The following is a 12,500-nucleotide window of genomic DNA, read 5'->3' as shown; positions in this document are numbered from 1 at the left end:
GAGTGTGTTTGTCTCTGTGTGTGTGTCTGTGTGTGTGTCTGTGTCTGTGTGTGTGTGTCTGTGTGTGTGTGTCTGTGTGTGTGTCTGTGTGTGTCTGTGTCTGTGTCTGTGTGTGTGTGTGTGTGTCTGTGTGTGTGTGTGTGTGTCTGTGTGTGTCTGTGTCTGTGTCTGTGTGTGTGTGTGTGTGTGTGTGTCTGTGTGTGTGTGTGTGTGTCTGTGTGTGTGTGTGTCTGTGTCTGTGTGTCTGTGTGTGTGTGTCTGTGTCTGTGTGTGTGTCTGTGTGTGTGTGTGTGCGTCTGTGTGTGTGTGTGTGTCTGTGTGTGTGTGTGTCTGTGTGTGTCTGTGTCTGTGTCTGTGTGTGTCTGTGTGTGTGTGTGTGTGTGTGTGTGTGTGTCTGTGTGTGTGTGTGTGTGTGTGTGTGTGTGTGTGTGTGTGTGTCTGTGTGTGTCTGTGTCTGTGTGTGTGTGTCTGTGTGTCTGTGTCTGTGTGCTGTGTATGTGTCTGTGTCTGTGTCTGTGTGTGTGTGTGTGTGTGTGTGTGTGTGTGTGTGTGTGTGTGTGTGTGTGTGTGTGTCTCTGTGTGTGTGTGTGTGTGTGTGTGTGTGTGTGTGTGTGTGTCTCTGTGTCTGTGTCTGTGTGTGTGTGTCTCTGTGTGTGTGTGTGTGTGTGTGTGTGTGTGTGTCTGTGTCTGTGTGTGTGTGTGTGTGTGTGTCTCTCTGTGTGTGTGTGTGTGTGTGTGTGTGTGTGTGTGTGTGTGTGTGTCTGTGTCTGTGTGTGTGTGTGTGTGTGTGTGTCTCTGTGTGTGTGTGTGTGTGTGTGTGTGTGTGTGTGTGTGTGTGTGTGTGTGTGTGTGTGTGTGTGTGTGTGTACCAGAATGTCCTGGTACAGGGTTTTTCCGTAGGCCTTCTTGTACTCGTCCTTGATCCGTTTCAGGTCGACCTCCGAGCGGCTCACCATGATGCGGGTCAGGGTGTGTTTTCGGGTTCCTTTACCCTGATTGGCCGAAAAAAAGAGAGTCAGTCAGGGAAGGTTCAGGGCCGGCCCGCGGCGTCGGCAGGATAGGCAAACGCTAGAGCCGCCGGTGGTCCACATGAGAACAGGAAAGGTTCAAAGAAAGGTGTCAAAAACAGTGAAAAATAAATGTTGGAAAAACATTTAAAAAAAAGAAAAGAATTACAAAAAATGTATGAAAAAAATATATTTTAAAAATAGCTGCAAAGATTTTTTTAAAAGAACCCTGTATTTATTTAAACTAAACGATTAAGAAAAGTTAATTATAGATTTAACTAAAAGCTTTGGAAAAACTTCTCTTTTTAAAAACTGACACAAATGAGGCAAAAAGGTCCGAGAGAAATGACAGACTTTGATACCGGTTCCTAAAGAATACTTTTGATACCAATTATATTAAATAAAAAGACACACACACACACACACACACACACACACACACACACCCCCCCCCCCCCCCCCCCACACACACATGCGCTGCAGGGCCAGCCACACACAGACACACAGTGCTGGTTCCACACACTACTGACAAACACACACACACAGGTTACAGGTCAGAATACGACACATACAGTCACACACACCTCACACACACACAGAGACACACACACAGCCAGGCACAACACATACAAAGACACACACACACTGACTACACAGGCCACCAGAACACACACCTGGGCTACACACTACACACCTGCACTACAATGGTTACACAAAGACTTACAACACACACACACATAATAATAAATGCTTAAAAAAAAAAAAGCATCGAAAGCCTCCAAAATGTAGCCTGGGGCACCGAATCAGTCTGACAGCAGGACCAGAATACTGTGTGTGTGTGTGTGTGTGTGTGTGTGTGTGTGTGTGTGTGTGTGTGTGTGTGTGTGTGATTGTGTGTGTGTGTGTGTGTGTGTGTGTGTGTGTGTTTTGGGAGTGTACCTTCATGGACAAGTAGAGCTTCTCAGCGAAGAAGGCCGGCCGGCTCCCAGCACACTTCACTGTTTAACAAACAGAAAGCGGTCACTTTAAAGGTGGGGGGGTCTTTAAAGGTGCCCTGCAGGGGGTTGGGGGGTGGGGGGCTGAGTATTTGGTATTTCATGACTTTGTGGTGATGTCTGGAGTTCTACCATGGACTCCAGAAAAAAATTTTGTGGAAAAAAATGCCTTGGTTACCTTGTTTTAAGCCATTCTAGCGTGGTATAGTAAGACTCTGCTCGATTTCTGCCAGTTCTCATTAATATTCAACTAGCTAAGCTGTTTGAATCTGATTGGCTAACAGCTAGCCAATGAGAGCCTGGCTGTCAGAATCCTTCACCCAGCGCAACTGGGCGGAGCTCATGAATAGTAATGAGCTCAGGCAGTATGATGTCAGACTGACCGGCTTCTGTGATTGGTCTGATTTCTCTGCTTATTTCTGTTCAGTGGCTAGAGCTGACAGAGGAGCTAGCAGTTCATTTTCACATTCAGCACACACACACACACACACACACACACACACACACACACACACACACACACACACACACACACACACCTCAAAATATAAAAGGTAAACATGGTTTTGTGTGCCAGGGCACCTTTAACTCCAGCCTGAGGGTTAGCCTGAGGGTTAGCCTGAGGGTTAGCCTGAGCGCTAGCCTGAGGGCTAGCCTGAGCGTCAGCCTGAGCGTCAGCCTGAGCGCTAGCCTGAAGGCTAGCCTGAGCGTCAGCCTGAAGGCTAGCCTGAGCGTCAGCCTGAAGGCTAGCCTGAGCGCTAGCCTGAGTGCTAGCCTGAGCCCTAGCCTGAGTGCTAGCCTGAGCGCTAGCCTGAGCCCTAGCCTGAGCCCTAGCCTGAGTGCTAGCCTGAGCGCTAGCCTGAGCCCTAGCCTGAGCTCTAGCCTGAGCCCTAGCCTGAGCGCCAGCCTGAGCTCTAGCCTGAGCTCTAGCCTGAGCGCTAGCCTGAGCTCTAGCCTGAGCCCTAGCCTGAGCGCCAGCCTGAGCTCTAGCCTGAGCCCTAGCCTGAGCCCAGCCTGAGCGCTAGCCTGAGCGCTAGCCTGAGCTCTAGCCTGAGCGCCAGCCTGAGCTCTAGCCTGAGCCAGCCTGAGCTCTAGCCTGAGCGCCTAGCCTGAGCTCTAGCCTGAGCCCTAGCCTGAGCTCTAGCCTGAGCTCTAGCCTGAGCTCTAGCCTGAGCTCTAGCCTGAGCTCTAGCCTGAGCCCTAGCCTGAGCGCCAGCCTGAGCTCTAGCCTGAGCGCTAGCCTGAGCGCCAGCCTGAGCGCCAGCCTGAGCGCTAGCCTGAGCGCTAGCCTGAGCGCTAGCTCTGGTGATGAGTTTCTTACCTACGGCGGTGAGACAGCTCTCGATGTCTCCCTTCATCTCCAGGTCGATGGCTTTGGACACGTCCACTTTGCTGTACTTGGAGTACCGCTCGAAAACTGCAATCAGAGGACCACATGTTAGAGGGGACAGGGTCTACAGGTTAGAGGGGACAGGGTCTACAGGTTAGAGGGGACAGGGTCTACAGGTTAGAGGGGACAGGGTCTACAGGTTAGAGGGGACAGGGTCTACAGGTTAGAGGGGACAGGGTCTACAGGTTAGACGGGACAGGGTCTACAGGTTAGAGGGGACAGGGTCTACAGGTTAGAGGGGACAGGGTCTACAGGTTAGAGGGGACAGGGTCTACAGGTTAGAGGGACAGGGTCTACAGGTTAGACGGGACAGGGTCTACAGGTTAGAGGGGACAGGGTCTACAGGTTAGAGGGAAAGGGTCTACAGGTTAGAGGGGACAGGGTCTACAGGTTAGAGGGGACAGGGTCTACAGGTTAGACGGGACAGGGTCTACAGGTTAGAGGGGACAGGGTCTACATGTTAGAGGGGAAAGGGTCTACAGGTTAGACGGGACAGGGTCTACAGGTTAGAGGGGACAGGGTCTACATGTTAGAGGGGACAGGGTCTACATGTTAGCCGGGACAGGGTCTACATGTTAGAGGGGACAGGGTCTACATGTTAGAGGGGACAGGGTCTACAGGTTAGAGGGGACAGGGTCTACATGTTAGAGGGGACAGGGTCTACATGTTAGCCGGGACAGGGTCTACATGTTAGAGGGGACAGGGTCTACATGTTAGAGGGGACAGGGTCTACATGTTAGACGGGACAGGGTCTACAGGTTAGAGGGGACAGGGTCTACAGGTTAGAGGGGACAGGGTCTACATGTTAGACGGGACAGGGTCTACAGGTTAGAGGGGACAGGGTCTACATGTTAGACGGGACAGGGTCTACAGGTTAGAGGGGACAGGGTCTACAGGTTAGAGGGGACAGGGTCTACACAGAGTACTAGTACTAATACCACACTGTTATAATACTCTGTTACAAGTTAAAGTACTAATACCACACTGGTACTAATACCACACTGTTATAATACTCTGTTACAAGTTAAAGTACTAATACCACACTGGTACTAATACCACACTGTTATAATACTCTGTTACAAGTTAAAGTACTAATACCACACTGGTACTAATACCACACTGTTATAATACTCTGGTACTAGTTAAAGTACTAATACCACACAGTTATAATACTCTGGTACAATTTAAAGTACTAATACCACACTGGTACTAATACCACACTGTTATAATACTCTGGTACTAGTTAAAGTACTAATACCACACTGGTACTAATACCACACTGTTATAATACTCTGGTACTAGTTAAAGTTCTGCATTGAAAACGCCCTGCTATGTCCTGATATGCCTGACTAACTAAAGCAGGAGTAACTAAAGTAACTAGTAACTAAAGCTGGAACAGATGAATTTAGCGGAGTAACTAAAGTTACTAGTAACTAAAGCTGGAACAGATGAATGTAGCGGAGTAACTAAAGTAACTAGTAACTAAAGCTGTAACAGATAAATGTAGCGGAGTAACTAAAGTAACTAGTAACTAAAGCTGGAACAGATGAATGTAGCGGAGTAACTAAAGTAACTAGTAACTAAAGCTGGAACAGATGAATGTAGCGGCAGTAACTAAAGTAACTAGTAACTAAAGCTGGAACAGATGAATTTAGCGGAGTAACTAAAGTAACTAGTAACTAAAGCTGGAACAGATGAATGTAGCGGAGTAACTAAAGTAACTAGTAACTAAAGCTGTAACAGATGAATGTAGTGGAGTAACTAAAGTAACTAAAGCTGTAACAGATGAAAGTAGTGGAGTAACTAAAGTAACTAAAGCTGTAACAGATGAAAGTAGTGGAGTAACTAAAGTAACTAAAGCTGTAACAGGTGAATGTAGCGGAGTAACTAAAGTAACTAGTAACTAAAGCTGGAACAGATGAATTTAGCGGAGTAACTAAAGTAACTAGTAACTAAAGCTGGAACAGATGAATGTAGCGGAGTAACTAAAGTAACTAGTAACTAAAGCTGGAACAGATGAATGTAGCGGAGTAACTAAAGTAACTAGTAACTAAAGCTGGAACAGATGAATGTAGCGGAGTAACTAAAGTAACTAGTAACTAAAGCTGTAACAGATGAATGTAGCGGAGTAACTAAAGTAACTAGTAACTAAAGCTGTAACAGATGAATGTAGTGGAGTAACTAAAGTAACTAGTAACTAAATTTTTTTTTTTTTTTTTTTTTTTTTTTTTATTTTTTTTTTTTTTTTTTTTTTTTTTTTTTTTTTTTTTTTTTTTTTTTTTTTTTTTTTTTTTTTTTTTTTAATAAATTTTATTTTAATTTTGTTTTTATCACTCTTTGTTGTTTTTTTTTCTGCTGGAAATATATAAAATAAAAATTATTATAAAATTATTATGGTAATAGTTAAGTAAAAAATAATTTATTAATAATTAAATAGTATATAGTAATAAAAATAAATTTAATTTATAGTAATTGATATATTTTAAATTGTAAAGTTATGTGTTATTAAAGTAAAGAATAAGATTATAATGTAGTAAATTAATAATAATAAATAAAATATAGCTTTGGGGGGTGTTGGGTTTTCTGGTGGTGAGGATCTCGATGAAGGGTTTGCAGTCGGTTCCCTTCCTGCCCTCGCCGCCACGCACAGCGCCCGGGCATCGCTGTCCACCATCTGCTCTCGTTCACGGTCCTGCCGCGCCTGGGGGGAAAGGGTAAGGGTACACAACCTGTACTTTAAAGGGTCATTTCAGGGAGGGGGTGGTATAGAGCCAGCATATCTCCACCAGACTCAATGTAAATAATCAGGACTTTTAGCGTGTATAGAGCCAGCATATTTCCACCAGACTCCATGTAAATAATCAGGACTTTTAGCGCTGTATAGAGCCAGCATATCCAAAATCTCCACAAAACTAAATCAGGACTTTTAAGTATGAGTACGTATTTCCACCAGACTCCATGTAAATAATCAGGACTTTTAGCGCGTATGGAGCCAGATATTTCCACAGACTACATATAAATAATCAGGACTTTTAGCGGTATAGAGCCAGCATATCTCCACCACATGTGTCAAATAATCAGGACTTTTAGCGGTATGGGACCAGCATATTTCCACCCAGACTCCATGTAAATAATCAGGACTTTTACGCGTATAGAGCCAGCATATTTCCACCAGACTCCATGTAAATAATCAGGACTTTTAGCGTGTATAGAGCCAGTATATTTCCACCAGACTCCATGTAAATAATCAGGACTTTTAGCTGTATGGAGCCAGCATATTTCCACCAGACTCCATGTAAATAATCAGGACTTTTAGCGGTATAGAGCCAGCATATCTCCACCAGACTCCATGTAAATAATCAGGACTTTTAGTGCGTATAGAGCCAGCATATCTCCACCAGACTCCATGTAAATAATCAGGACTTTTAGCGGTGTATAGAGCCAGCATATCTCCACCAGACTCCATGTAAATAATCAGGACTTTTAGCGTGTATAGAGCCAGCATATCTCCACCAGACACATGTAAATAATCAGGACTTTTAGCGTGTATAGAGCCAGTATATTTCCACCAGACTCCATGTAAATAATCAGGACTTTTGGCGCGGTATGGAGCCAGCATATTTCCACCAGACTCCATGTAAATAATCAGGACTTTTAGCCCGTATAGAGCCAGCATATCTCCACCAGACTCTATGTAAATAATCAGGACTTTTAGTGTATATGAGCCAGCATATCTCCACCAGACTCCATGTAAATAATCAGGACTTTTAGCGTGTATAGAGCCAGCATATTTCCACCAGACTCCATGTAAATAATCAGGACTTTAGCTGTATAGAGCCAGCATATCTCCACCAGACTCCATGTAAATAATCAGGACTTTTAGCGTGTATAGAGCCAGCATATCTCCACCAGACTCTATGTAAATAATCAGGACTTTTAGCGTGTATAGAGCCCGGGCATATCACCACCAGACTCCATGTAAATAATCAGGACTTTTAGCGTGTATAGAGCCAGCATATTTCCACCAGACTCCATGTAAATAATCAGGACTTTTAGCGTGTATAGAGCCAGCATATCTCCACATGTAAATGGGTGAATTAAGGGTTTATTTAAACCAAACCAGAGTGGTGATTGTTGGAACAGTGGAAAGATGAACAGAGACGGCTTTTGGTAGTTTTATTTAGTTTCTGTCCACTTTGAATGAAGTGTGTTTTACGATGATAAAAGTCCTGATTATTTACATGGAGTCTGGTGTGGTTTGCATAGAATCACTGTTCACACGTACCTTGCAGAGTTCGAGCAGAGCGGTTCTGAAGTCTCCGCCGGTGTCGCTCTTGATGTCAGACTCCAGATCCTTCTTGTAGTCTTGGTGAAGAAATCACAACATTAACATCAGATTCAAAGTGCTGTCGGACATCTTCTTAAATTCACCTTTTTAAAGGTATCTGTATATAAACTGATCCATGTGTGTTTCATATTAAAATGTTCAGCTTTCCGTTAAGTGTCTGTGCGTGTGTGCGTGTGTGTGTTTGTGTGTCTGTTTGTGTGTATGTGTCTCTGTGTGTGTCTCTGACTGTGTGTGTGTGTCTCTGTGCATCTGTGTGTGTGTGTGTGTGTGTGTGAGTATCTCTGTGTGTGTTGTGTGTGTCTGTATGTGTTTGTGTGTCTGTTTGTCCGTGTGTGTGTGTCTGTGTGTGTGTGTGTGTGTGTGTGTGGGTCTCTGTTTGTCCGTGTCTGTGTGTGTGTGTGTGTCTCTGTTTGTGTGTGTCTCTGTCCATCTGTGTGCGTTGTGTGTGTCTGTATGTGTTTGTGTGTCTGTTTGTCCGTGTGTGTGTGTGTGTGTGTGTGTGTGTGTGTGTATCTGTGGGTCTCTGTTTGTCCGTGTGTGTGTGTGTGTGTGTGTATCTCTGTGTGTGTCTCTGTCCATCTGTGTGTGTCTGTATGTGTTTGTGTGTCTGTTTGTCCGTGTGTGTGTGTGTGTGTGTGTGTGTGTGTGTATCTCTGTGTGTGTCTCTGTCCATCTGTGTGTGTCTGTTTGTCTGTCTCTGTGTGTGTGTGTGCCTGTCTCTGTTTGTGTGTGTGTGTGTGTGTGTGTGTGTGTCTCTGTCTGTCTGTGTGTGTGTGTGTGTGTGTGTGTGTCTCTGTCTGTCTGTGTGTGTGTGTGTGTGTGTCTCTGTCTGTGTGTGTGTGTTTTGTGTGTCTCTGTTTGTGTGTGTGTGTGTGTGTCTCTGTCTGTCTGTGTGTGTGTGTGTGTGTGTGTCTCTGTCTGTGTGTGTGTGTTTTGTGTGTCTCTGTTTGTCTGTGTGTGTGTGTGTCTGTGTTTAACCCTTCTCCCGTGTCCCAGATGTTGTCCCAGATGTTCTATCACTTCTATTTCTATATTTCCCAAACACTAGCCCGATGGAAGCGGAGGACCCTACCTTCCTTGTAGGCTTTCTTGATGTCCAGGATCTCTCGGTTGGTTCTGGAGGCCAGGATCTCGATGAGGACCTCCTCGTCTGTGCCCAGACCCTGAGAGAAGGGACGCGCTGGCCCGATTACAAACCTAACACAAACTCACGCTTGATGTCCAGTGCGACTGGCGACAACACTACAGAAAAGTAGCGCCGGCTAGGCCTAGCATACCGCGACTCTAGGTGCATCATTAGCCTGCTGGTTATCAAGAGCAACACATTCAGGCGCTGCTGTATTTTCCAGCTTTGTCTAAGGACTGAAGTAGAGGCTGCTGATGGGGAATTTTGCGGGCACTTTTTCCCCCAATTCAAATTTCATTTATAGTATCAAATCATAACAAGGGACACTTCGACAGTTAAGCACAGTTTGTTATCTTCTTAATTCATGACTATTTATTTAATGACATTATACTTAACGGCATTGAACATAAACATATTTAGAATTCTTCGCAGTAGCCACCCTTGCTTTTTGATAACTCTGCAAACCCTTGGTGTTTCCTCAATGAGCTTCATGAGGTAGTCACCAGGTAAATGGTTTTACCTTCACAGGTGTGCTTTGTCAGGGTTCATTAGTGGAAGTTTTTCCCTTATTAATAAAAAGCAAAGGGTGGCTACTTTGAAGAATCAAAAATATAAGACATGTTTTCAGTTATTTCACACTTTTTTGTTAAGTACATAATTCCATATGTGTTCATTCATAGTTTTGATGCCTTCAGTGAGAATCTACAATGTAAATAGTCATGAAAATAAAAAGGAAACACACTGAATGAGAAGGTGTGTCCCAACTCTTGGCCTGTACTGTGTCCCATATTTCATGTTTTATGAGGCAGAACTAAATTAGCGGTTAAAAAGCGGTCCAGTATTTACCTTCATGGCCGCCTTCAGCTGCTGAGCGTCGTAGTGGGCTGGTGTTTTCAGCAGAGCCAGAACCATATCCTCCAGATCTCCACTCAGAGCGCTCTTCAGCGCCACATCCAGAGGCTATGGTGGGGGTAGGGGAGACCATGCATCACCATGAGTATGAACTAGAGATGCTCCGATACCATTTCTTCCTTCCCGATACAGATTCAGATACCTGAACTGGTATATCGGCTAAATAAATCTACTTTAAAAAAAGTAGATTTTCTTTGAGACTACTCTCGACTAGCCAGACCTTCCTCTGCAGCTCTGTGGAGGAAGGTCTGGCTAGTGCACACAGCATTCCCGGATGGGGAAAAAAAAAAAAAAAAAAACGTGCTCTGGTTTATTGGCATTTCTTTAAACCAATCACGATTAGAGGTGTGAATCTTCACTGATCTCCCGAGTCGATTATCATGTCTATAATTTGATATCTCGATGCATCGTGATGCGTCAAATCCATGTTTCTATTAAAGCCATGTAGGAGATTTAATTCAGAGCTTTTCAAGCTTCAAAAACCAAACATCCTGCAGAGCTCTGATACTAAATAACTTGGATACATAAAACTATACAGCACTGAGCACATGGCACATCCTGAATGTGTTAACATACCAGAATATATAAACAGAAATGTTGTCAGGCCGACATTAAATTATAAACAGAAATAATCGATTATGAGCCGGCTGATTATCGATGCAGCATCGTCCACGTCCACGATTTGATGCATCGATTATTTGATTAATTTCAACACCTGTAATCACAGTCGTCGTGGGGGCGGGGCTAAGCTCCGGACGGAGCCGCGGTGCCTCTAGATAGTCTCTGGAAGGAACTGGTTCTGGTGGAACATGTGGACCTTCAGAAGTAGTTTTAGTCGAGCAACAGAGAACTCTGATTGGACAGATAGTCTAGCTAGCTGTTAGACAGACAGACAGACAGACAGACAGACAGACAGACGGTCTAGCTAGCTGTTAGACAGACAGACAGACAGACAGACAGACAGACAGACAGACAGACGGTCTAGCTAGCTGTTAGACAGACAGATAGACAGACAGACAGACAGACAGATAGTCTAGCTAGGTGTTAGACAGACAGACAGACAGACAGACAGACAGACAGACGGTCTAGCTAGCTGTTAGACAGACAGATAGACAGACAGACAGACAGATAGTCTAGCTAGCTGTTAGACAGACAGACAGACAGACAGACAGACAGACAGACGGTCTAGCTAGCTGTTAGACAGACAGATAGACAGACAGACAGACAGACAGATAGTCTAGCTAGGTGTTAGACAGACAGACAGACAGACAGACAGACAGACAGACGGTCTAGCTAGCTGTTGTTAGACAGACAGATAGACAGACAGACAGACAGACAGATAGTCTAGCTAGCTGTTAGACAGACAGACAGACAGACAGACAGACAGACAGACGGTCTAGCTAGCTGTTGTTAGACAGACAGATAGACAGACAGACAGACAGACAGACAGTCTAGCTAGCTGTTAGACAGACAGACAGACAGACAGACAGACAGTCTAGCTAGCTGTCTGGATTTACCCTGCAGAGATCTGAGGACCAGGTAACCATAGTCCTCACAAATCAGCCGCAGGTTAGAACCCCGACACAGAGACAGAGGAAGGAGACAGACATCCAGCCGAAAAGACAGACATATATCCGAAAAGACAGACATATATCCGAAAAGACAGACATATAGCTGAAAAGACAGACATATATCTGAAAAGACAGACATATAGCTGAAAAGACAGACATATATCCGAAAAGACAGACATATATCTGAAAAGACAGACATATAGCTGAAAAGACAGACATATAGCTGAAAAGACAGACATATAGCTGAAAAGACAGACATATAGCTGAAAAGACAGACATATAGCTGAAAAGACAGACATATAGCCGAAAAGACAGACATGTAGCCGAAAAGACAGACATATATCTGAAAAGACAGACATATAGCTGAAAAGACAGACATGTAGCCGAAAAGACAGACATATATCTGAAAAGACAGACATATAGCTGAAAAGACAGACATATAGACAGACATGTAGCTGAAAAGACAGACATGTAGCTGAAAGACAGACATGTAGCTGAAAAGACAGACATATAGCTGAAAAGACAGACATGTAGCCGAAAAGACAGACATATAGCCGAAAAGACAGACATGTAAAAAAAAGACATGTAGCTGAAAAGACAGACATATAACCAAAAAGACAGACATATAGGCGAAAAGACAGACATATAGCTGAAAAGACAGACATATAGCTGAAAAGACAGACATATAGCCGAAAAGACAGACATGTAGCTGAAAAGACAGACATGTAGCTGAAAAGACAGACATATAGCTGAAAAGACAGACATATAGCTGAAAAGACAGACATATAGCTGAAAAGACAGACATGTAGCTGAAAGACAGACATGTAGCTGAAAAGACAGACATATAGCTGAAAAGACAGACATGTAGCGAAAAAAAAATATAGCTGAAAAGACAGACATATAGCTGAAAAGACAGACATGTAGCTGAAAAGACAGACCCTCATAGATATGGACTACTTCAGGGCTTAATGACGTGGTATCAGATCGGTGCATGAACTCCAGTACTCGCCGATACCGATACCAGCGTTTTAGGCAGAATTGGAGGCCTTTCAGATACTGGACTTGATATGGGAACATCTCCTGCTATGAACAGGTGGGTTTAGTTGGAGCTACCTTGCCGCTGGCCTGCTGGTACGCGTCTTTAATCCTCT

The 12,500-nt window shown here is 44.2% G+C and overlaps 1 protein-coding gene across 1 annotated transcript in view; it reads right to left on the bottom strand.

Moving 5' to 3' along the window:
* anxa1a (annexin A1a) overlaps positions 1–12,500 on the bottom strand; it is a 21,648-nt gene that overhangs the window by 1,494 nt on the left and 7,654 nt on the right. The window contains 9 exon segments of the mRNA XM_039802431.1: positions 870–992; positions 1,947–2,005; positions 3,324–3,419; positions 5,956–6,039; positions 6,042–6,093; positions 7,678–7,757; positions 8,813–8,903; positions 9,713–9,826; positions 12,463–12,500. The exon segment at positions 12,463–12,500 is cut by the window's right edge and continues 57 nt beyond it. Coding sequence (XP_039658365.1) covers positions 870–992; positions 1,947–2,005; positions 3,324–3,419; positions 5,956–6,039; positions 6,042–6,093; positions 7,678–7,757; positions 8,813–8,903; positions 9,713–9,826; positions 12,463–12,500 — 737 coding nt within the window.

This window comes from Perca fluviatilis, chromosome 6, assembly GCF_010015445.1.
Source record: "Perca fluviatilis chromosome 6, GENO_Pfluv_1.0, whole genome shotgun sequence".
Classification (NCBI taxonomy): Eukaryota; Metazoa; Chordata; class Actinopteri; order Perciformes; family Percidae; genus Perca; species Perca fluviatilis.
This window is presented reverse-complemented; position numbering and strand designations above follow the sequence as displayed.